This window comes from Equus asinus, chromosome 14, assembly GCF_041296235.1.
Source record: "Equus asinus isolate D_3611 breed Donkey chromosome 14, EquAss-T2T_v2, whole genome shotgun sequence".
NCBI lineage: Eukaryota > Metazoa > Chordata > Mammalia > Perissodactyla > Equidae > Equus > Equus asinus.
In genome coordinates this window covers 33,520,853-33,544,592 of record NC_091803.1, presented here as the reverse complement: position 1 = coordinate 33,544,592, position 23,740 = coordinate 33,520,853, and the positions used below count along the sequence as shown (strand labels likewise).

General features: G+C 37.0%; 1 protein-coding gene across 3 annotated transcripts in view; it reads left to right on the top strand.

The window, feature by feature from the left end:
* Positions 1-23,740, top strand: part of LOC106841750 (phospholipid-transporting ATPase ABCA3-like) — a 205,466-nt gene that overhangs the window by 81,911 nt on the left and 99,815 nt on the right. For all 3 annotated transcript variants that reach the window (XM_070484799.1, XM_070484800.1, XM_014857904.3), the window contains exons 10-12: positions 1,298-1,479; positions 3,568-3,705; positions 20,262-20,391. In XM_070484799.1, the coding sequence (XP_070340900.1) occupies positions 1,298-1,479; positions 3,568-3,705; positions 20,262-20,391 (450 nt within the window). The remainder of the gene's footprint in view (positions 1-1,297; positions 1,480-3,567; positions 3,706-20,261; positions 20,392-23,740) is intronic.

Genomic DNA, 23,740 nt, shown 5'->3' with positions numbered 1-23,740 from the left:
TTAAAAAATTCCTCGTCTGATAATTCCAACATCTTTTCCCTATCAGACTGATTCTGATGGTGCTTGTTTGATCTCTTCAAACTATGTTCTTTGCCTTTTAGTATGCCTTGTAATTTTTTGTTAAAAGGTGGACATGAGGTATTGAGTAAAAGGAACTGTAGTAAATAGGTCTTTAGTCGTGAAGAGGTAAGGTGTAGCTGGGAGGGGAAGCATGCCTAGTCCTATGATTAGGAATCAGTCGTTTAGTGAGCTTGTGCCCCTGGACTATGAACTTCATCAGTGCTTCTCAGTTTTTTCTCCACTTAGATGGGAGAGGATGGCTAGAGGAGGCTGGAGTTGGGTATTTCCCTCCTCCTAGGTAGGTTAGGCTCTGGTAAAATAGTTTCTCATGAGGGCAGACCTGGTTAAGAACAACATGCTCTGGCACGTTTCAAAATGGTTCCTATTTCTTTTCCCCTCCTGGAAGCATGAGGGGATTTTTCTCTGACATTCACTGTGAAGAACTGGCAGGGCTCCTGGAAGTAAAACTCATAAAAGTGTGGGGGAATCCCCTGTGACTTGATCCCCTGGAGTTTTTAACTCTCATACTTGTCCACACTGGGCCCCAGCAATTTGTCAGTTACTGTTCATGTTTTTCTACCCCAGTACTGGTTCCCTTGGCGGTTTCTGCTCAGCGTTTCTGTTCCACTAAATTGTGATTCTCTGTACCTGCCTATGTATCTCTACAATTTTGGGGCAGTGGCTTGGCTTGACCTGTGACCTCACTTCTCTGATGGATCTGAGAAGAGTTTGTTGATTTTTTAGTTTACCTTTTTACTCCTTGTTAGGATAGAGTGGTGACTTCTAAGCTCCTTACATGTCAGCCCAGAAACTGGAAGCCAATCCTTATTTTTTATACTGATGAATATATTTCCAAATTTATATATCTTGCTGGTTAGTTCGATGGAGATTAACATGAAAGAGAATGGAGGAATAGGGCCACCATCTCAACCAATAGATCTGCTTGTTGCTTTAAGGCTTATTTTATGGACTTTTGATGATTGTTTATTTTTGTTTCAGTCACTGCTAACTTTTAGTTGGGTTTGGCTGTAGGACGAGGCACCCTACATCATTATGTACTTCATTCTCCTCTTGGAAAACCTAAATTTTAAAGTACCAGCAAATAGCAAATAGACAGTAACTGTCCCAGAGAATACAAATACATTTTTTTCTTCATTGTTTAATTATGAAGCAGCGAGGTGACTTTGTTCTAATCACAGTTGTATACCTGAAGTAACTATCTCCTATTATGTTTCAGAATATGGTGCTCAGTGGAATAACTTCTTGTTACCAGCGAACCCGGGTGATAATTTTGCGTTGGCCCATGTTATGGGAATGCTTTTGTTTGATGCTTTCTGGTATGGCCTTTTGGCCTGGTATATAGATGCTGTCTTTCCAGGGAAGTATGGTGTGCCCAAGCCATGGTATTTCTTTTGTCAGGTAAGTTATAATGCTTCTGCTGTAGACCAACCTCAGTTTTTGTGTACTTAGTTTGTCAGAGTGAACATCATTACCTTCAACACCCTCCCTATGGTGTTCTGACCTTATGATACTAATACAGTTTTTATTTCTTCTCAACTAAAGCCATTATGAGTAACTTTGTAACACGTATCAATAGAATCAAATGGCTTTCTAAAAAAATTTTCCATCTGAATTAATATGTGGTGGGGTCCTTAGACCCTAGTGAGGGTCCCATATCTGGTCTATCACCATATGCTTTTTTCCCACTATTAGCCCAAATTACTTAGAATCAAAGCCACAGTAAAGTGGGGAGCATCTGTATCTTGGCCTCTATTTTCAGTCTTCTTCCTTATCATTCTATGCTTTCAAGCAAGTGGTTCCCAAACTCTTTGGTCTCAGAACTCCTTTATGCTCTTAAAAATTATTGAGCACTCCAAAGAGCTTTGGTTAATGTGAGTTATGTCTATCAATATTTACCATACTTGGAAATTAGAGAAATTTAAAAAATATTTATCAACTTATTTAAATGTATCACCAGTAAACCCATTACATGCTGAAGTAAATAACATTTTGGTGAAAAATAACTATTTGTAAAATTTAAAAACATTAGTGAGAAGAGTGGCATGTTTTACATTTTTTCAAATATCTTTCGTATGTGCTTTATAGAAAATAACTGGATTTTCATTGGAAAGCGTGTATCTGGCTCTGCATTCAATCTTTGCATTATGTCATTTTGCTTAAAATATATAAAGAAAATACAGCTCCACATAGACATGTAGTTGGAAAAAGGAATATTTTGGTAGCCTTTTAAATAAATTTGGATATTCTTCTTTAGTACTTCACCAAAACTCAACTAATGATAATTTACTAACAGTTAGTTGAAGTTTGGAATCTGAGAAAATATTAATGACGTTTCTTATTCTCTTACAATAATATCCATTGCTGTATCTTGCAAATGGAGTAGATCTTTAACCATGCATAAATTTATAACATCATATTTTGGTTATCTGTAAAATATTGGTTCACTGATATATACTTTCCAAGTGATGACACATTTCATCATACATTATCAAAACATTTATTAATATTAACATGATGTCATCAGAATAGTTTTTAAGAATTGGAAATCTGTCACACTCACAACAATGGATGCAAGTTTTTCAAAATTCTAATATTCACTCAAAAGCTCAAATTTTATCATTGGCCACAAATTATGTCAGTTATTTTTCTTGTAATGACAACACCATTTTATTAATTTTCAAGAAAATGTCTACTAGGTATCCAAGTCTGAGTAACCATAGTTTTTTTGTCTGTCATTCTTTCAGGTAAAAATGCTATTCCATAAAAAATGTGGCTAGTTCATGTCACAACTCAAACAATGAAACGAGTAATTTTTCTCAGGGCTCCCATTATATTTTCATATGCTGCAGCAAGGCTTTATATGTATCTCCCATTTCATCACATAGAATATTGTAAAAATTGTATTCAAGGAAAGAGACAATAAATTGTTTTTACTTGTTCATCAAAGACACAGTAGACACACTGTGTCTACCGGTTAAGAAGGCAATGACTAATTAGTACAGTTTCATGCTACTGCTTTAATTTGTGTTAAGGTACCAGCAGTTTTATCCAACATTGCTTTTATTTTATTGTGTCCAATGAAAATATGGACACAATAAAAATAAAAATTGTGTATTTGAAAAAGTATTTTTATGAAAATGATTTTGACTCACAGACTTATTGAAAGGGTCTTAGGAATCCCCAGGGATCTGTAGACAACATATCCAAATAAAGACTCCTCTTAGAGTGACAGAGTTCTTTTCACTGAGATATTTTAGAGTGATTTTATTTTGTCTTTCTTCTTGGACAGTGACATTTTAAATAGCACGTTTTGTGTTTATTCTGTAGTAATTAAAATTATAGACAATTGGCTTCCAAATTTCATTTCAAGTTATTTGCTGCAACCCATCTCAAAACCAAAGTGAAATGAGCCAAAACGTTTTCAAGTCTTAAGAGCATTTAATTTTTCAGTGACTTTATGATGATTGGTTTTTGTTTTTTTCTCAGAAAACCTACTGGCTTGGGAAAGCTGCAAGCATTAAGAAGAAAGAAGAGAGTGAAATTAGTGATGTATCTCCAAATCGCTATTTCGAAGAAGAACCTGTTGATTTGGTGCCTGGTATCCAGATCCAGCATTTGTACAAGGTACTGTTTTACAGCTCTGTTTTTCCTGATGCAACTGAAAGTTAATTTACAATGCATAGTAATTTTTGTCACTAGCAATAACCCTCCCCTCATAAGATGTTAATGAAAGGTTGTAAACAGCATGTTTATTATTTGACAAGATAAAAATGAAATGTATGAAAATAAAATGGAAGCCCATGTGTTTCCTCCCTCCTTTATTCAGGATAGCCAATTTTGTATAGATGATAATAGTGTCTTCTACAATACTCTCATTATACTAACATCTAGTTGGAACTGTGATGATTTGATATGTGAATACTAATTTCTGTTCAAAGTTGTAGTTTTTCTTGTTCTACCAGTTATGTATTAAGCTGTTTGACTTCATTCTTCCCTGTCTAAGTGTTTGGCAAGGAGGTGTTCTTGGATATATCAGTTTATCTAGATCAACTGCAGGCATGTATCATTCAGGTAGCCCCTATGTTTGCTGGCATTCTCTTGCCCCTCAAGGAGATACTTCTGCTTAACTTGAACCTCTAACCTTATGATTTGTGGAAACTCAAATCTCTCTTCACAGTTTCTGCTAATTATTTGTGTGTGTGTGTGTGTTGGGAAGTGGGGAGCATTATTTATGTTCTTGTGGTTTTCTCTGCCTGCAGCATATTACATTCTGATTCTGTTTTGATCACATCAATCCAGATGTAAACCTCAACCTTTTCACTGTTTTTTTCAAGAAATTCATTCACATCAACAATTATCTGAGTATTTTAACCTTTAATAGTTTGGCACTTGATGGGGTTATTTCAAGGAACACATGAGCTGTGGCCATTTCCCCAGCTTTACCCAACCATGTCTCTTCTAATCTCTCTGTTTTTGCGTTTTCTCCAAGATTGTCCCTGAGAGCTTCCTCTAATGTATAGAGCAGTTCACTGCTTCCTAGATCTTTTCCCCATACTTGCATACCCAGATTCATGTGTGCTTAGCAGAACCAAAGACCTTCCATGTACCATTTATTTATCTATTCAAGAAGTTTAATGACTAGTTTCTTAGCATCTATTATGTTCCAGAAACTGATTAGTATTGGGAATATAGTTGTGTACTTGGCATATAAAATCTCTGTTTTCAAGAATATGTAAGTAAATGTTAGGGATACTTCTCCTTGCAAGTAGGCTGGAGAAGGTCTTGGAAGCCCAACACTCAAACAGCAAAAGGTAGGAGAAGCCAGATAAATTATATTTATCAGACAGCTGTAGAAGCAATGAAGATGGGATTATTTTCCATTCCCAAGGATAAGCGACCCTTCTAAACTGAACTTAGAAATGGGGGACATTTTCTTCATTTTAACAATTTGCTGATTCTAACCATGGACTGAGGATCAGGCCTCCATACAAGACTCTACTGCAGAAAGAGAGACACTTGAGTCTTTTGGTTGTCATAGCTGGCTGGCATGAAATTTTGGAAGCTTGAGGGTATCCAAACATGTGGCCAGTTTCCCCTATGGGATATTTACTGATTTATAAAGCTACATGTGGGATGCTTGAAAATCAGACCAAGGATTCTAAAAGGCAGTATGAAATTTGTGAATCTGTGAAGCTCAGAAGACAAAGTTATACTAGAGGGAGAGCACACAATTGCCTCTGCCCTTGATATCTGCCATATTTGGAGTTGTAATGAGCAGTAAGCTGAAGAGCTATGTCCCAATCTCTGAAGGACAGGAAAGAATCTCCTTTAGTCTTTCTGAACTGAAGATATATAAACCTATAAGATACTCCACTATAGAATTAAGAGGACCATGCTTGAGGAACGAGAATGAACTGTGATGGATCGAGTCTTTCTCAACTTGCAACCTCTTTTTCACCCTGCTGAATCCCAGATTATATGGAAATGATGATCTGTGCCCCTTTTCTGTTTAATCATGGAAAGGGGTTACTTTTTGGTGGAAATCTTTAATCCATTTTAAGCTTATTTTTATGTATGGTGTGAGATAAGAGTCCAACTTCATTCTTTGTAAGGGAATATCCAGTTATCACTATACTGGTAATTTATTGAAGAGACAGTTCATCCTCCATTGTGCGTTCTTGGCATCCCTGTTAAAAACTAGTTGACCGTATATACATGGGTTTATTTCTCAGCTCTCTTTTCTGTTCTGTTGGTCTGTATGTCTATTTTTATGCCAATACCACATTGTTTTGATTACTATATCTTTGTAGTATAATTTGAAATCAGGAAGTGTTATGCCTCCAACTCTGTCCTTCTTTCTTAAGATTGCTTTGGCTGCTCAGGGTCCCATATGAATTGTAGAATTGACCTGTGAAGCCATCTGGATCTGGGATTTTCATTCTTGGGAAGTTTTTGATTACTGATTCATTCTCCTTATTTTTCATTGTTCAGGCTTTCTATTCTTGATTCAGTCTTGGTAGTTTGTATGTTTCCAGGAATTTAACCATTTCTTCTAGATTATGTAATTTGTTCTCATATTGTTCAAAATAGTCCCTTATGATCTTTTTGTGTTTTTTTTTGGTGAGAAAGATTGGCCCTGAGCTAACATCTATGCCAGTCTTCCTCTGCTTTGTATTTTGGATGCTGCCACAGCATGGCTTGATGAGTGATGTGTAGGTCTGCACCTGGAGTCTGAACCTGTGAACCCCAGGCTGCCAAAGCAGAGCACACGAACTCAACCACTGTGCTACCAGGCCAGCTCCCCATTATGATCTTTTTTATTTCTGAGGCATCTGTTGTAATGTCTCCTCTTTCATTACTGGTTTTATTTATTTGATTATTCTCTTTTTTCTTAGTCTAGCTGAGCATTTTCCAATTATATTTATTTTTTACCAAAAACCCTCCATATTTCAGTCTTGTTGATTTTTCTCCTGTTATTTCCAATTCTCTATTGATTTATTTCTGCTCTGATCTTCCTCTCTTATGCTAACTTTGGGTTTAGAGTGTTCTTTCTCTGACTCCTTGAAATGTAAAGTTAGGCTGTTTATTTGAGATCATTCTTCTTTTTTAATGTAGCCATTTACTGCTAGGAACTTTCCTTCTAGAGCTGCTTTTGCTGTATACCATAAGTTTTGGTAAGCTGTGTTTTCATTTTCCTTTGTCTTGAGGTATTTTTTTTAATTCCCTTTTGATTTCCACTTTGACCTTGTGGTTGTTCAAGAGTGTGTAGTCTAATTGCCAAGTATTTGTAAATTTTCCCATTTTCTTGCTGTTATTGATTTCTAGTTTCATTCTGTTGTGGTGGGAAAAGGCATTTGAATGATTTCAAACTTCTTAAATTTTTTAAGACCTGTATTACAACCTAGCATGTGATCTGTCCTGGAGAATGTTTCATGTGCACTTGAGAAGAATGTATATTCTTCTGCTGTAGGGTGAAAGTTTCTGCATGTATCTGTTTGGTCCATTTGGTATATAGTGTTGTTCAAGACTGCTGATTCCTCTCCTGTCTGCTCCCCCAACCCCTAGAGGTGGTAGGTTAAATCTGTGACCTGATACTTCTGCAAATGCATTGTCAAAGGATCAGTTCATCAAACACCATGAAAAACTACAGTAACACTTCAGAGCAGAAGAGAAATGACAAGTTTCCAGAAACCAATCCTCAAGTCACAGAAATTTACAATCTAAATGACAGAAAATTCAAAATAGAATAAAGAAACTCAAAGAGTTACAAGAAGACTCAGAAAGACAGTTCAATGAGCTTAGGAATAAAATTAATGAGAAGAAGGGTTACTTCACCAAAGAGATTGAAACTCTTTTAGAAAACCAAACAGAAATTCTGGAGATGAAGAACACAATTGATGAGATAAAAAATAATCTAGATGGGGCTGGCCCCGTGGCCGAGTGGTTAAGTTCGCGCGCTCCGCTGTAGGCGGCCCAGTGTTTCGTTGGTTCGAATCCTGGGCGCGGACATGGCACTGCTCATCAGACCACGCTGAGGCAGCATCCCACATGCCACAACTAGAAGGACCCACAACAAAGAATATACAACTATGTACCGGGGGGCTTTGGGGAGAAAAAGGGAAAAAATAAAATCTTAAAGATTTAAAAAAATAAAATAAAAATAATAATAAAAAAATAATCTAGAATCCTTAAAAATAGAGCTGATGTTATGGAGGACAGAATTAGTGATTTAGAGGATAAAAAATATATAAATGCTTCAGGTGGAGGAGGAGAGAGAACTATGATTTTAAAAAATGAAGAAATTCTTAGAGAAATATCTGACTCAATTAGGAAATGCAACAAAAGGATTGTAGGTATTCCAGATGCAGAAGAGAGGAAGGAGCTGAGAGCTGTTCAAAGAAATAATAGCTGAGAACTTCCCAAGCCTGAGGAAGAAACTGAACTCACAAGTACATGAAGCCAGTAGAGCTCCTATTTACATCAGCGCAAAAAACTTTCTCCATGGCATATATTAGTAAAACTGGCAAAAGTCAATGACAAAGAAAAAATATTAAGGGCAGCAAGGCAGAAGAAAATAACCTACAAAGGAACCCTATCAGGCTTTTACTGGTCTTCTCAGCAGAAACCTTATAGGCTAGGAGAGAATGGAATAATATATTCAAAAAACTGAAAGACGAATCTCTCAGCCAAGAATATTCTATCCAGTGAAATAATCCTTCGGATACAATTGAGAAATCAAAGCTTTCCCAGATAAACAAAAGCAGAGGGAGTTCATCACCACTAGACCTCCCTTACAAGAAATGGTGAAAGACGCCCTCAAGCCTGGAGCAAAAAGGCAAAGATCAACAAAGCTTTGAGCAAGGAGATAAAGGGTCAGACAAAATCAGAAAATTGCAGCTCTCTGTAAGAACAGGTTAGCAAACAATTGTAAAAGGTAAAGGGAATGAAAGCATCAAAAATAACTGTAAACATTTCAATTTATTCACAAACTCACAACATAAAACAGAATAATTTGTGACAACAATAACTCAGAAGGGGAAGAGGAAGTGGGGGGAACTTGCTTAGGCTAATGGAGATAAGAGGCTATCAGAAAATAGACTATCTTATCTATGAGATCTTTTATACAAACTCATAGTAACCATTAAACAAAAAATCAGAGCAGAGCCACAATTCATAACTAAAGAGAAAACTCAGAAAACTATCACAGAAAACCACCAAACCAAAATGGCAGTCAGAAATAGAAGGGAAGAGAAACAATCAACAGAGCAACTGGAAAACAAGAAATAAAGTGGCAGTATTAAGCCCTCATATATCAATGATCACTCTAAATAGAGTGAATTCCCCAATCAATATACATGGAATAGCTGGATGGATTAAAAGCAAGACCTAATAATATGCTGCCTCCAGGAAACGCTTCTCAGCTCTAAAGACAAACATAGGCTCAGAGTGAAGGGGTGGAAGATGATACTCCAAGCTAATGTCAAACAAAAGAAAGCATGTGCTGCCATAGTTATATGAGACAAAGCAGACTTCAAGATAAAAAAGGCAATGGGAGACAAAGAGGGTCAGTATATAATCATAAAAGGGATACTCCACCAGGAGGACATAACACTAATGAATATATGTGCACCTAACACAGAGCACCAAAGTATACAAAGCAACTATGAACAGACCTAGAGGGAGAAATTAACAGCAACGCCGTAATAGTAGGGAGCCTCAACACCCCACTGACATCAATGGATAGATCATCCGGACAAAATTCAACAGGAAATAGTGGATTTAAATGAACACTAGATCAGATGAACTTAATAGATGTTTATAAACGTTCCATCTCATAACAGCTGAATACACGTTCTTCTCAAGTGCACATGGAACGTTCTTTTCAAGTGCACATGGAACATTCTCAAAGATAGACCATATGTTGGGAGACAAGACAAGCCTCAGTAAATTTAAGAAGATTAAAATCATATCAAACATCTTTTCTGACCACAACACTGAAACAAGAAATCAGCTACAAGAAAAAAGCTGGGAAAGTGAAAAATATGTAGAGACTAAACACCATGCTACTGAACAACCATTGTATCAATGAAAAAATAAAAATAGAAATAAAAAAACACCTGGAGACAAATGAAAATGAAAATACAACATACCAACTCTTACGGGATGCAGCAAAAGAAGTCATAAGAGGGAAATTCATAGCAATACAGGCCCACCTCAGCAAACAAGAAAAATCTCAAATAAGTAATCTTAAACTATACCTAAAAGAATTAGAAAGAGAAGAACAAACAAAGCCCAAAATCAGCAGAAGGAGGCAAGTAGTAAAAATTAGAGCAGAAATAAGTGAAATAGAGACTAGAAAAACACTAGAAAGGATCAATGAAATTAAGAGCTGGTTCTTTGAGAAGACAAACAAAATAGACAAACCCTTAGACTCACTAAGAAAAAAAGAAAGACTCAAATAAATAAAATTAGAAATGAAAGAAGGGAAATTACAATGGACACCACAGAAATACAAAGGATTATAAGAGAATACTATGAAAAACTATAGGCTAACAAGTTGGATAACCTAGAAGAAATGAATAAATTCCTAGACTCATACAAGCTCCCGAAACTGAATCAACAAGAAATAGAGGATCTGAATAGACCAATCACAAGTAAAGAGTTTGAAACAGTAATCAAAAACCTCCCAAAAAACAAAAGTCCAGCACCAGATGGCTTCCCTGGAGAATTCTACCAAACATTCAAAGAAGATTTAATACCTGTCCTTCTCAAACTATTCCAAAAAATTGAAGAATATGGAATGCTTCCTAACTCATTCTATGAGGCCCACATCGCCCTGATCCCTAAGCCAGACAAGGGCAACACAAAGGAAAATTACAGGCCAATATTGCTGATGAACATAGATGCAAAAATCCTCAACAAAATATTGGCAAATAGAATACAGGAATACATTAAAAGGATCATACACCATGATCAAGTGGGATTTATACCAAGGACACAGGGATGGTTCAACATCTGCAAATCAATCAATGTAGTACACCACGTTAACAAAATGAGAAATAAGAATCATGTGACCATGTCAATAGATACAGAGAAAGCATTTGACAAGATCTAACATCCATTTATGATAAAAACTCTCAATAAAATGGATATAGAGGGAAAGAACCTCAACATGATAAAAGCCATATGTGACAAACCCACAGTCAACAGTATACTTAACGGTGAAAAACTGAAAGCCATCCCTCTGAGAACAGGACAAGATAAGGGTGCCCACGCTTGCCACTCATTTTCAGTGTACTACTGGAGGTTTTGGCTGGAACGATTAGGCCAGAAAAAGAAATAAAAGGGATCCAAGTTGGAAGGAAGAAGTGAAACTCTCACTCTTTGCAGATGACACGATTCTATGTATAAAAAAGTCTGAAGAATCCACCAGAAAACTACTAGAAATGATCAACAACTACAGCAAAGTACAGGGTACAAAATCAACTTACAAAAATCAGTTACATTTCTATACACTAATAATGAACTAGCAGAAAGAGAAGTCAAGAATACAATCCCAGGGGCTGGCCCAGTGGCACAGCGGTTAAGTTTGCACATTCCACTTTAGTGGCCCCGGGTCTACCAGTTTGGATCCTGGGTGCAGACATGCCATGCTCATCAAGCCATGCTGTTGCAGGTGTCCCACATATAAAGTAGAGGAAGATGGGCACTCATGTTAGCTCAGGGCCAGTCTTTCTCAGTAAAAAGAGGAGGATTAGCAGCTGATGCTAGCTCAGGGCTGATCGTCCTCAAAAAAAAAAAAAAAAGAATACAATCCCATTTACAGTCGCAACAAAAAGAATAAAATATCTAGGAATAAATTTAACCAAGGAGGTGAAGGACTTATGCACTGAAAACTATAGGAAACTACTGAGCAAAATTGATAAAGATGTAAAGAAATGGAAAGATAGTCCATGCTCATGGATTGGAACAATAAACATAGTTAAAATGTCCATATTGCCTAAAGCAATCTACAGATTCAGTGCCATCTCAATCAGAATCCTAATGACATTCTTCATGGAAACAGAGCAAAGAATCCTAAAATTCATATGGAAAAACAAAAGACTCCTAACAGTCAAAGCAATCCTGAGAAAAAAGAACAAAGCTGAAGGCATTACAATCTCTGAGTTCAAAATATACTACAAAGCTATAATAATCAAAACAGCATGGTATTGGCACAAAAACAGACACACAGATCAATGGAACAGAATTGAAAGCCCAGAAATAAAACCACACATCTATGGACAGCTAATCTTTGAAAAAGGAACTAAGAACATACAATGGAGAAAAGAAAGTCTCTTCAGTAAATGGTGTTGGGGGGCCAGCCCCATGGCTGAGTGGTTAAGTTTGCATGCTCCATTTCAGAAGCCCAGGGTTTCACTGGTTTGGATCCTGGGTGCAGACATGGCACTGCTCGTCAGGCCGTGCTGAGGCAGCATCCCACATAGCATAACCAGAGGGACTCATGACTAGAATATACAACTATGTACTGGGGGGCTTGGAGGAGAAGAAGAAGAAGGAAAAAAGGGAAGATTGGCAACCATTGTTAGCTCAAGTGCCAAGCTTTAAAATAAAAATAAAAATAAATGTTGTTGGGAAAACTGGACAGCTATATGCAAAATAGTGAAACTAGACTACTATTTTATATCAAGCACAAAAATCAACTCAAAATGGATTAAAGACTTGAATGTGAGACCTGAAACCATAAAACTCCTAGAAGAAAATATAGGCAGTACATTCTTGGACATCAGTCTTAGCAGCATCTTGTCAAATTCCATGTCTATTCATGCAAAGGTAAAAAAATAAAAAATAAACAAATGGGACTACATCAGACTGAAAAGATTTTACAAGGTGAAGGAAACCAAAAACAAAACAAAAACACACAACCCAGCAACTGAGAGAAAATATTTGCAAATCATATATCTGACAAGGGGTTAATTTCCAAAATATATAAAGAACTCATACAATGCAACAACAGAAAAACAAACAACCAAGTCAAAAAAATGGGCAGCAGATGTGAACAGACATTTCTCCAAAGAAGATATACAGATAGCCAATAAGCACATGAAAAGATGTTCACCATCACTAAGTATTAGAGAAATGCAAGTCAAATCTACAGTGAGATATCACCTTACACCTGTCAGAATGGCTATACTTAACATGACTAAAAGTAGCAAATGTTGGAGAGGATGTGGAGAAAAAGGTACTCTCATACACTGCTGGTGGGAATGCAAATGGGTGCAGCCACTATGGAAAACAGTATGGAGATTTCTTTAAAAATTAAGAATAAGAGCATCATGGCAGGGTGAGCCTTCCCAGTAATCTCTCTCATCCACCATACAATGAAAAAAGCATTCATACTCCAACAGAGAACATCCAAACACAACGCAAAAGACATCTGAGAGACCCACAGAGCCATATGACAGAAGGAGGAGAGTCTGGAGCCCCCCTCAGGGGAGGTGGAACAGGGTAAGAGAAAACATCGTTCCCTCCCCAAAAGACTGGGATCCAGGACTGTGGGCGGCCTCCGAGAGGGAGGGAACGAGGGAGGGGATCTTCATTTGTGGGAACATCATGGATCCCCAAGGGCCCTCACAGCCTAGGGGCAAGCCCCTACCAAAGTGAAAGCTAATGTGTGGGTGACCTCATCAAGCCAACACCCCAGGAGAGCAGATAGTGAGGGGAGACAGAGAAAACCCCAAGAGCATGCAGAAGAAAGCACTTCTCCCCTGCAACTCACCCAGCACCAGCCCCAGTGCCTGGGATCTTGGCAAAATCCATGGGGCTCAGAATATACAGCTCTTGACCCTCACCCAGTGGCGATAGGCAGTAACTGTGACCAAATTATACCACAATGTGCAAAAACAGAGCCATGCCCTATAGCAGTATCAAAAATTATATTACATCTCCGGACCAGAGAGAAAATGACAAGGACCCAGAAATCAGACCTGAGGACACAGAAATATGTAATCTAAATGACAGAGAACTCAAAATAGCTATCATCAAAAAACTCAATGAGTTAAAAGAGAATGTAGAGAAACAATTCAATGAATTCAGGAGCTAATTCACAAAAGAGATTGAAACTATAAAGAAGAATCAATCAGAAATATTGGAGGTGAAAGACACAGTGGAAGAGGTAAAATATAGATTCCATGAACACCGGAGTGGACATGTTAGAGGAACAAATCAGCATAATCAAGGATAGACATGTTGAAATGCTCCAGATAGAGGAGAAGAGAGAACTAAGGCTAAAAAGAAATGAAGAAAGTCTTTGAGAAATATCCGACTCAATTAGGAAATGCAACATAAGAATTATAGGTACTCAAGAAGGAGAAGAGAAGGAGAAGGAAGGAGACAGCTTGTTCAAAGAAATAATAGAGAACTTCCCAAACCTATGGAAGAAGATGGATATCCATGTGGAAGAAGCTATCAGATCTCCTAAATACGTCAGTGTAAAAAGACCTACTGCAAGGCATATAGTAGTGAAACTGGAAAAAGTGAATGACAAAGAAAAGATACTGGGGCCGGCCCAGTGGTGCAGGGGTTAAGTCCACACATTCTGCTTCGGTGGCCCAGGGTTCACCAGTTTGGATCCCAGGTGCAGACATGGCACTGCTCAGCAAGCCATGCTGTGGCACGTGTCCCACATATAAAGTCGAGGAAGATGGGCATGGATGTTAGCTCAGGGCCAGTCTTCCTCAGCAAAAAGAGGAGGATTGGCAGCAGATGTTAGCTCAGGGCTAATCTTCCTCAAAAAAAAAAAAAAAAGGTAAAAATACTAAGGGCAGCAAGGCAGAAAAAAATAATCTACAAAGGAGCCCCTATGAGGCTTTCAGTGCATTTCTCTGCAGAAACCTTACAGGCTAGGAGAGACTGGAATGACATATTCAAATCTTTGAAGGACAGAAATTTGAGCCAAGAATACTCCATCCAGCAAAAATATCCTTCAGATATGATGGAGAAAAACTTTCCCAGATAAACAAAAAGTAAGGAAGTTTGTAGCCACAAGATGCCCCCCCACCAAGAAATCCTCTAAAAGGCCCTCATAACTGAAAAAACAGGGAGGAAGGGATTATAAAGCACAGAGTAATGAGATAAATGGATAAAAAAATCAGAAAATTGTAGCTATACATCAGAACAGGTTAGCAAATACTCAAGAGTAGCATTAAGGATAAAGGGAAGGAAAACAAAAACAAAGATAATCTTGTTATTTTAATCACAAACTGCCAATACAAGATGGAGTGATATGTGAGAAAAACAGCTTAGAAGGGGAAGAGGAAAGAGGAATCAGTTTAGTCTAAGGAAATAACAGGCCATCAGAAATTGGACTATCTTACCTATGAGATTTTGAATACAAACCTTATGGTTACCACTAAACAAAAAGCAGAACAGAGACACAAATAATAAATAAGGAGAAAACAAAGAAACACCACAACTCAATTGGTAGACCAAAATACACAGGACAAGAAGCAAAGGAAATGCAGGAGAACTGGAAAATGAATGATGGAATGGCAGCATTAAGCCCTCATATATCGATAATCACCCTTAACGTAAATAGATTGAATTCTCCAATAAAAAGACACAGAGTGGCATGGTGGATTAAAGAAGACCCAACAATATGCTGCCTCCAGGAAACACATCTCAACTCCAGTGAAAAACACAGGCTCAGAGTGAAGAGATAGAAGATGTACTCCAAACTAATGGCAAACAGAAGAAAGCAGTTGTTACAATACTTATATCAGACAAAGTAGACTTCAAGATAAGACGGGTAAAGAGAGACAAAGAGGGGCAGTAAATAATGATTAAAGAGACCTTCCACCAAGAAGACAACACTTATTAATATCTATGCACCCAACACAGGAGCACCAGAGTACATAAAGCAACTATTAACAAACCTAAAATAAGATATTAATAATAACACAATAATAGCAGGGGACTTCAACATTCCACTCACAACAATGGCTAGATCATCCAGACAGAAAATCAATAAGGAAACAGTGAAATTAAATGAAAAGCTAGACCTGTTGGATTTAATAGACATATGTAGAACACTCCATCCAAAAACAGGAGAATAAACAGAAAAAGAAGAACAAAGCCCAAAGTCAGCAGAAGGAGAGAAATAAAAAAATCAGAGCAGAAATAAATACAGAATATTGAGAACATTCTTCTCAAGTGTGCACAGAACTTTCTCAAGGATAGACCATATGTTGGGCAACAAAGCAAACCTCAATAAATTTAAGAAGATTGAAAGAATAACAAGAATTTTTTCTGATCACAATGCTATGAAGCTAGAAATTAATTACAAGAAAAAAGCTGAGAAAGGGACAAAGATGTGGAGACCAAACAAAATGCTATTGAACAACCAGTGGGTCATTGAAGAAATTAAAGGAGAAATCAAAAAATATCTGGAGAAAAATGAAAATGGAAACATACCATATCAACTCATAGGGGATACAACAAAAGCCATATTAAGAGGGAAATTCATTGCAATACAGGCTCACCTTAACAAACAAGAAAAATCCCAAATAAGCAATCTCAAACTACACCTAACTGAATTAGAAAAAGAACAAACAAATCCCAAAGTCAGCAGAAGGAGAGAAATAATAAAAATCAGAGCAGAAATAAATGCTATTGAAACAAACAAAAGCAGTAGAAAGGATCAATGAAACAAGGAGCTGGTTCTTTGAGAAGATAAATAAAATCTACAAACCCCCAGCAGACTTACAAAGGAAAAAAGAGAGAAAGCTCAGATAAGTAAAATTACAAATGAAAGAGAAGAAATAAAAACATACCAGAGAAATACAAAGGATTATAACAGAATGCTACAAAAAGCTATCTGCCAACAAAATGGACAATCTAGAGGAAACGGATAAATTCTTAGACTCTTACAACCTCCCAAAGCTGAATCAAGAAGAAATAATCTGAATAGACCAATCACAAGTAAGAGATTGAAACAGTAATCAAAAGCATCCCGAAAAATAAAAGCCCAGGACCACATGGCTTCCCTGGAGAATTCTACCAAACTTTCAGAGAGGATTTAATACCTATTGTTCTCAAGCTATTCCAAAAAATTATGGAAGATGGAATGCTTCCTAACACATTCTACAAGGCCAACGTAACTCTTATACCAAATGCTGACAAGAACAGCACAAAAAGGGAAAATTACAGGCCAATATCACTGATCAATATAGATGCAAAAATCCTCAACAAAATATTGGCAATCCGAATACAGCCATCCATCAAAAAGATCATACATCATGATCAAGTTGGATTTATACCAGGGATACAGGGATGGTTCAACATCCACAAATCAACCAATATGACACACCATATTAACAAAATGAGGAATAAAAACCACATGATCATTTCAATAGATGCAGAGAAGGCATTTGACAAGATGCGACAGCCATTTATGATAAAAACTCTTAACAGAATTGGGATAGAAGGAAATTACCTCAACATAATGAAGGTCGTATGTGACAAACCCACAGCCAACATCATACTCAATGGGGAAAAACTGAACGCCATCCCTCTGAGAACAGGAACAAGACAAGGATGCCCTCTATCACCACTCTTATTTAACATAGTACTGGAGGTTTTGGCCAGAGCAATTAGGCAAGAGAAAGGAATAAAAGTAATCCAAATAGGGAGAGAAGTGAAACTCTCTCTGTTTGCAGATGACATGATCTTATTTATAGAAAACCCTAAGGAATCCATCGGAAAACTATTAGAAGTAATTAACAACTACAGTAAAGTTGCAGAGTCCAAAATCAACTTACAAAAATCACTTGCATTTCTATATTCTAATAACTAACTTACAGAGAGAGAATTCAAGAATAGAATTCCATTTACAATCACAACAAAAAGAATAAAGTATCTAGGAATAAATTTAACCAAGGAGGTGAAGGACTTATACAATGAAAACTATAAAACATTATTGAAAGAAATAGATGATGACGTAAAGAGATGGAAGGAGATTCCATGCACATGGATTGGCAGAATAAATGTAGTTAAAACGTCCATACCACCCAAAGCAGTCTACAGATTCAATGCAATCCCAATCAGAATCCAATGACATTCTTCACAGAAATAGAACAAAGAATCCTATTTACAAAGAATCTGCCTGTCTATGGCTTCTGAAGAGAAGTCTAGTGTAATTTTATTCTTATTCCTCTATAGGTAATGTTCTCCCCTGCCCCCCAGCTTTTATTGAGATTTTTTTATTTTTCAAGACTTTCGTTATTTGTTTTTCACCAGTTTAAATGTGATATGCCTAGGTCTAGTTTTTTTGTGTTTATCCTGCTTAGTGTCCTGTGAGCTTGCTAGATCTATAGTTTGGTGTCTGTTATTAGTTTTGAAAATTTTCAGTCCTTATTGCTTCAAATATTTCTTCTGTGCCTTTCTCTCTTTCTTCTCCTTCTGGTATGCCCATAACCTGTGTGCTATGCCTTTTATAATTGTCCCAAAGTTCTTGGATAGTCTGTTCTGGTTATTTTAATTCTTTTTTCTTTTTATTTCAGTTTCAGATATTTCTATTGGTATACTGTCAAGCTCACTGATTCTTTCTTCAGCCGTGTCTAATCCACTGATGAACTCATCAAAGTCATCCTTCATTCCTGTCACAATGTTTTTGCTTTCTAACATTTCCTTTTGGTTCTTTGTTAGAGTTTCTATCTCTGTTTACATTACACATTTGTTCTTCATGTCTCTTAGAGACCTTAGCACATTAATCATAGTTATTTTATACTACCAGTCTGATATTTCAAAATCTCTGCCATATCTGCATCTGGTTCTGTTCTTTGCTTTGTTCATTCAGACTGGTTTTTTTTTCCTTGCCTTTTTGCATGCTTTGTAATTTTTTGCCAATAACCAGACATCATGTATTGGTTACTAGGAACAGATGAAATTACTGCTTAAGTATGAGGTTTTATTTTTGCCTGTCTAGGAATTAGGCTGTGTTTACAGTTTGCTGTAGCCGTCAGAGGCCTTACTTTCCTCTAGTGTCCTTGTTTTTTCTTGTCCCCTGTTAGTTTTGGGTTTTCCTAGAGACTTATTCTTAAATACAGTCTGAGCCTGTGATTCTTTCTGCTGTAATCCGATTATTACATATGAGCCCTGTTTATGTGGTGGAAAGGTATAGGGGGAGAAAAAGTATTCTATAATCCTATACCTAGGTCTCAGTCTTTTATTAGGCCTGTGCCCCTGGGCTGTGACCCTCACAAGTGCTTCTCAGCTCTCCATCACCTGCTTAGTTGCGACAGAAATGCTAACGAGATGGAGTTGGGTATTTCCCTTCCCTCATGTCTGTTAGGCTCTGATAAAGGAGTTTCCCTTGAGGACTGGCCTTTGTAACTCTGAACAGAACACTTGGGCATATTGAAAAATTGTTTATTTTATCCTGAGGTATTTCAGAATGGTTACTCCCTCCACCCTCCCTTTATGGAAGCACAAGGTATTTTTCTCTAATCTTCACCATGAGAACCTGCTGGGGCTCCTCGAGGTTAACTCATGAAAGGATGCAGGCTTTCGAAAACTTTGCCCCCAGGAGTTTTTAACTCTCAAGCTAGCACACACTCAGCCTCTAGAAATTTGTCAATTACCATTTAAATGATCTTGTGAATTTCTGGCTCCAGGGACTTTGGCTCCCAGAAGCTGTAATTCTCTGTATTTGCCTGCATCTCCAGTTTTTGATGCATTTGTTTGCCCAGTGACCTCAGCTCTCTAATGGATCTAAGAACTGTTGCTTTCCAGTTTGTTCAGCTTTTTTGTCATAGTGAGAATGAGAGTGATAACTTCCTCCCTATTGGAGGCGACTATATTTTTATTAGTTCCTTGAACATGCTCAATTTCAGTTTGTAGCTTAAAAAAAATATGGCCTCAAAGAATCTTTCTTGACCATCTTTCATAAAGTAGCCCCATCTACTAATGGTTATTACAATAGGTAATCATTTATCAGTTTTTGCTTTTTGTGTGTTTCTTCTAGAATTTTTCTCTCATGAGAGCAGGAGCTGTGTCAGTCTTGTTCACAAATGTATTCAAGGTACCTTACACACTGTATGCCACATAGTAGGCACTCAGTAAACATTTGTTGAATAAATGAATTGATCAGCAGTGATTGGTGACTGATGAGTTTTAGTAGATGTGGCAGAGGGAGATGTCTAAGTTAAGTCAGTCCCCAGGTTTCTGGCTTGTACATCTAGGTGGATAATGGTGCATCTTACTCAGGTAAGGAATGTAGCAGGAGGAGTACATTTTCAGATGTGGTAATGAGTAGAGTTTGAAGTGCATATAGGACAACCAAGTATAATGGGTTTCCACCATAAAGTTCTGGAACTTATGAGAAAGACATTGACTAGAGCGGATTGTGACACTGTCAGTTTCAAACAGTAATTGGACCAAAGTGGGACTGGGTAAGATTGTTCAGAAGGAGTTTTGTAGACCTACTTTGAAGGTCTATTCATATACTGCTTTCAAATATTGTTTCTTTTTTACAATTCTCTCTCTTTGTACTTTGATTTTTGCTCCTTTTTGAGATTACTCGTCTGTTTTTTCTTCCCCTCTGGATAATTTATATCAATGCCTGTCCTCTATAAGTAATTGCAATAGATATGAAGTTAGTGATTGTTTTTTTCTTTTCACAGAAATTCACATTACAGAATACTGTCGTAAGGGCAGTACAAGACTTGTCTTTGAATATATATGAGGGGCAAATCACTGTTCTTCTAGGGCATAATGGGGCAGGAAAGACTACCACCTTATCTATCCTCACAGGTATGTATTCAGGGTTCGCCCTGAGCACAGGTAGTGTGGAACAAGATCTGAAGCTTTTGTGTACGCTCTTGACATTGACATCATTGTCACTTAAGTGATGCATGCAGTTGTTGATTAATCCACTCTTCTTCAAGTGCAAATCACTTATTATTGTTTAAAAATCAGTATTTATTTTTGTATCTCAGGTGCATCAGACTTTTCACTTCATAGTGCACCGTCCTTATTGTAAAGTCTCTCTTTTTTAAAGTTTCATTTCTTTATTTCTTTTTATCTTACTTTTCCTACTATTCCTCTGTCCTTTCCTAAGAAACCATTCTAATTTGTTCGATGTACATTGTTTTCGTTTTAAAATGTGTCATATATATTCTTATGAGTTTATTTTTATATTCGTTAAAAAATTTTCAAACATATATGCAGGTTGAAAGATTTTTAGTGACCACCCTTATACCCACTGTCTAGGTTTTACCATTTTAACATTTTATTATACTTTTCACATATCTATCAATCCCATTTTTTAGGCACCTCAAAATTAGTGTTAGACATTAATATGCTTCCTACTAAATAATTTAGTATGCACATCATTAACTAAAACTTTTTCTGAATTTTGACATATGCATACATTTGTGTAATTCACTTCAATCTCTATTAAGATAGAGAACTTCACTAACATCCCAGAAAATTATCTCATTACTCAAGTGACCCACTTGTAGTTTAGAGCAACCAATACATTTCAGATAAAACAGTAACTTTATTCATTCATAACTTCAGTGTATATTAATATGCCATGTATTTGGATGGAAACTGAGAATGCAGTGGTGAAAACAAAGTCCTTTCCTTCAAGGATCTTACAGGTGGGTGAGGCGAGGATACTGATGAGTAAATAGGAAATTTACTCCAAAGATATATCCATGTTCTAATCCTTGGAACCTGTGAGTGTTACCCTATATGGCAAAGACTTTGCAGACTTTTAACTGATTAAATAAAAAATTATGAGATGCTCCTGGACTATCTGGGTGGGCCTTAAATTCAGTCACTGGTGTCCTTATAAGTGAAAGGCAGAAGGAGATTATAGACAAGCAGAAGAGGAGAGGAGGCACAGAAGAGAGAAAGCAATGTGGCGATGGACACATATAACTGGAGTGATGCTGCCACAAGGTAAGGACTATCAGCAGCCACCAGAACCTGGAAGAGGCAAGGAATGGGTTTTCCCCTAAGAGCCTCTATTGAGAGAGTGGCCCTGCTGACACCTTGATTTCAGCTCAGTGACACTGATTTCAGACTTCTGGTCTCTGGAACTGTGATAGAATAAATTTCTGTTGTTTTAAGCCCCTGAGTTTGTAGTAATTTGTTACAGCAGCCATTGGAAACCAATACACTTATTATCTCAGAACATGCATCATGCACTTCCTTATGTGAATGTGCTCATGCCCTTTCCTTCCCTGGGAATGCCTGAACAACCACTCCACTTTTTGAAATAGCCTATTCATCTATGAAGATCTAGCTCAAAAGCAACTTCCTGATCCCCTCAACCAGAATTAATGACTCTTACCTCTTTTTGGTAACTGTTATGTCCTAAATGATTAGAAGAGTTCCTCACATAGTAAGTGCTCAGTAAATACTTGTGGAATAATTAATTCTATTGTGTATTACAGTTGTTGAGTCACCTGTATCCTCCATTAGATTTAAGTTGTTTGAGACAAGGGTCATGTCTTGTTAACTTTTTAAATGGTAACTTTTTTATTGAGGTAAAATTCCTATGACATAAAATTCACCATTTTACAGTATCCAGGTAAGTTGCATTTGCTACATTTATAATTGTGCAACTATTACTTCTATCTAGTTCCATAATAGTTTTGTTCCCCCCGAAAAGAAACCCTACACCTCTTAGCCATCACCCCCTCAATTTCCCATCCTCCCAGTCCTGGCAACTACTAATCTGATTTCACTCTGTATGGATTTGACTAATCTGGATATTTCATATAAATGGAATCATACAATATTTGGCTTTTTGTGTCTGTCTTCTTTCACTTAGCATAAAGTTTTCTAGTTTCATCAGTGATGTAGCACGTATCAGTATTTAATTCCTTTTCATGGCTGATTAATATTCTGCTGTATGCATGTACTACATTCTGTTTATTCATCAGTCAATGGACATTTTGGTTGCTTTACCTTTTGGCTGTTGTGCTGCTGTGATCATTACATGTACAAGTTTGTGTTTGAACACCTGTTTTTTTTTTTTTTTTTTTAAGATTTTATTTTTTCCTTTTTCTCCCCAAAGCCCCCCGGTACATAGTTGTATATTCTTCGTTGTGTGTCCATCTAGTTGTGGCATGTGGGACGCTGCCCCAGCGTGGTCCGATGAGCAGCGCCATGTCCGCGCCCAGGACTCGAACCAACGAAACACTGGGCCGCCTGCAGCGGAGCGTGCGAACTTAACTGCTCGGCCACGGGGCCAGCCCCTTGAACACCTGTTTTAAATTCTTTTGGATATATACCTAAGAGAGTAATGGCTGGATCATATGGTGATTCTCAGTTTAATGTTTTAAGAACTGCCAAACTGTTTTCCATGGTGAATGCCTTGTTTTATATTCCTATCAGCCATGTGTGAGGATTCCAATTTCTCCACATCCTTACCAACATTTCTTATTATCCTTTATTTTTAATTCTAGCCATCCTATAAGAGTTAAAAGTGGTTTCTCCTTGTGGCTTTGATTTGAATATTCTTAGTAACCAATGAGTTGAGAGTCTTTGCATGTGCTCATTGGCCATTTATAGATCTTATTAGGAGAAATGTCTGTTCAAGTCCTTTGTCCATTTTTTAATTGGGATGTTTGTCTTTTTGTTGTTGAGTTACAAAATGTAGTTATGTATTCTGGATTCTAACCTCTTATCACATCTGATTTACAATTTTTTTTTCTTGCGTTCTGTGGACTGCCTTTTCACTACCTTGAAAGTGCTCTTAGATGCACAGTTTTTTAATTTTTATAAAGCCCAATTTACCTATTATTTCTTTTGTTGTTTATGGTTTTGGTAGCATATCTAAGAATCTATTGCAAAATCCTATGTCACAAAGATTTACCACTATATGTTCTTCTAAGAGTTTTATAGTATTAAATCTTACCATTTAGGTCTGTAATCCATTTTGAGTTCATTTTGTCTAACTCCATTCTTTTGCATGTGAATATCCAGTTGTCCAAGCACCATTTATTGAAGAGATTATCCTTTCCCTATTGAGGTCTTGGCACCTTTGTTAAAAATCAATTTGCCATAGTTGTATGGGTTTATTTCTGGATTCTAAATTCCATTCCATTTATATATATATTTGTACCAGCATCACACTGTTTTCATT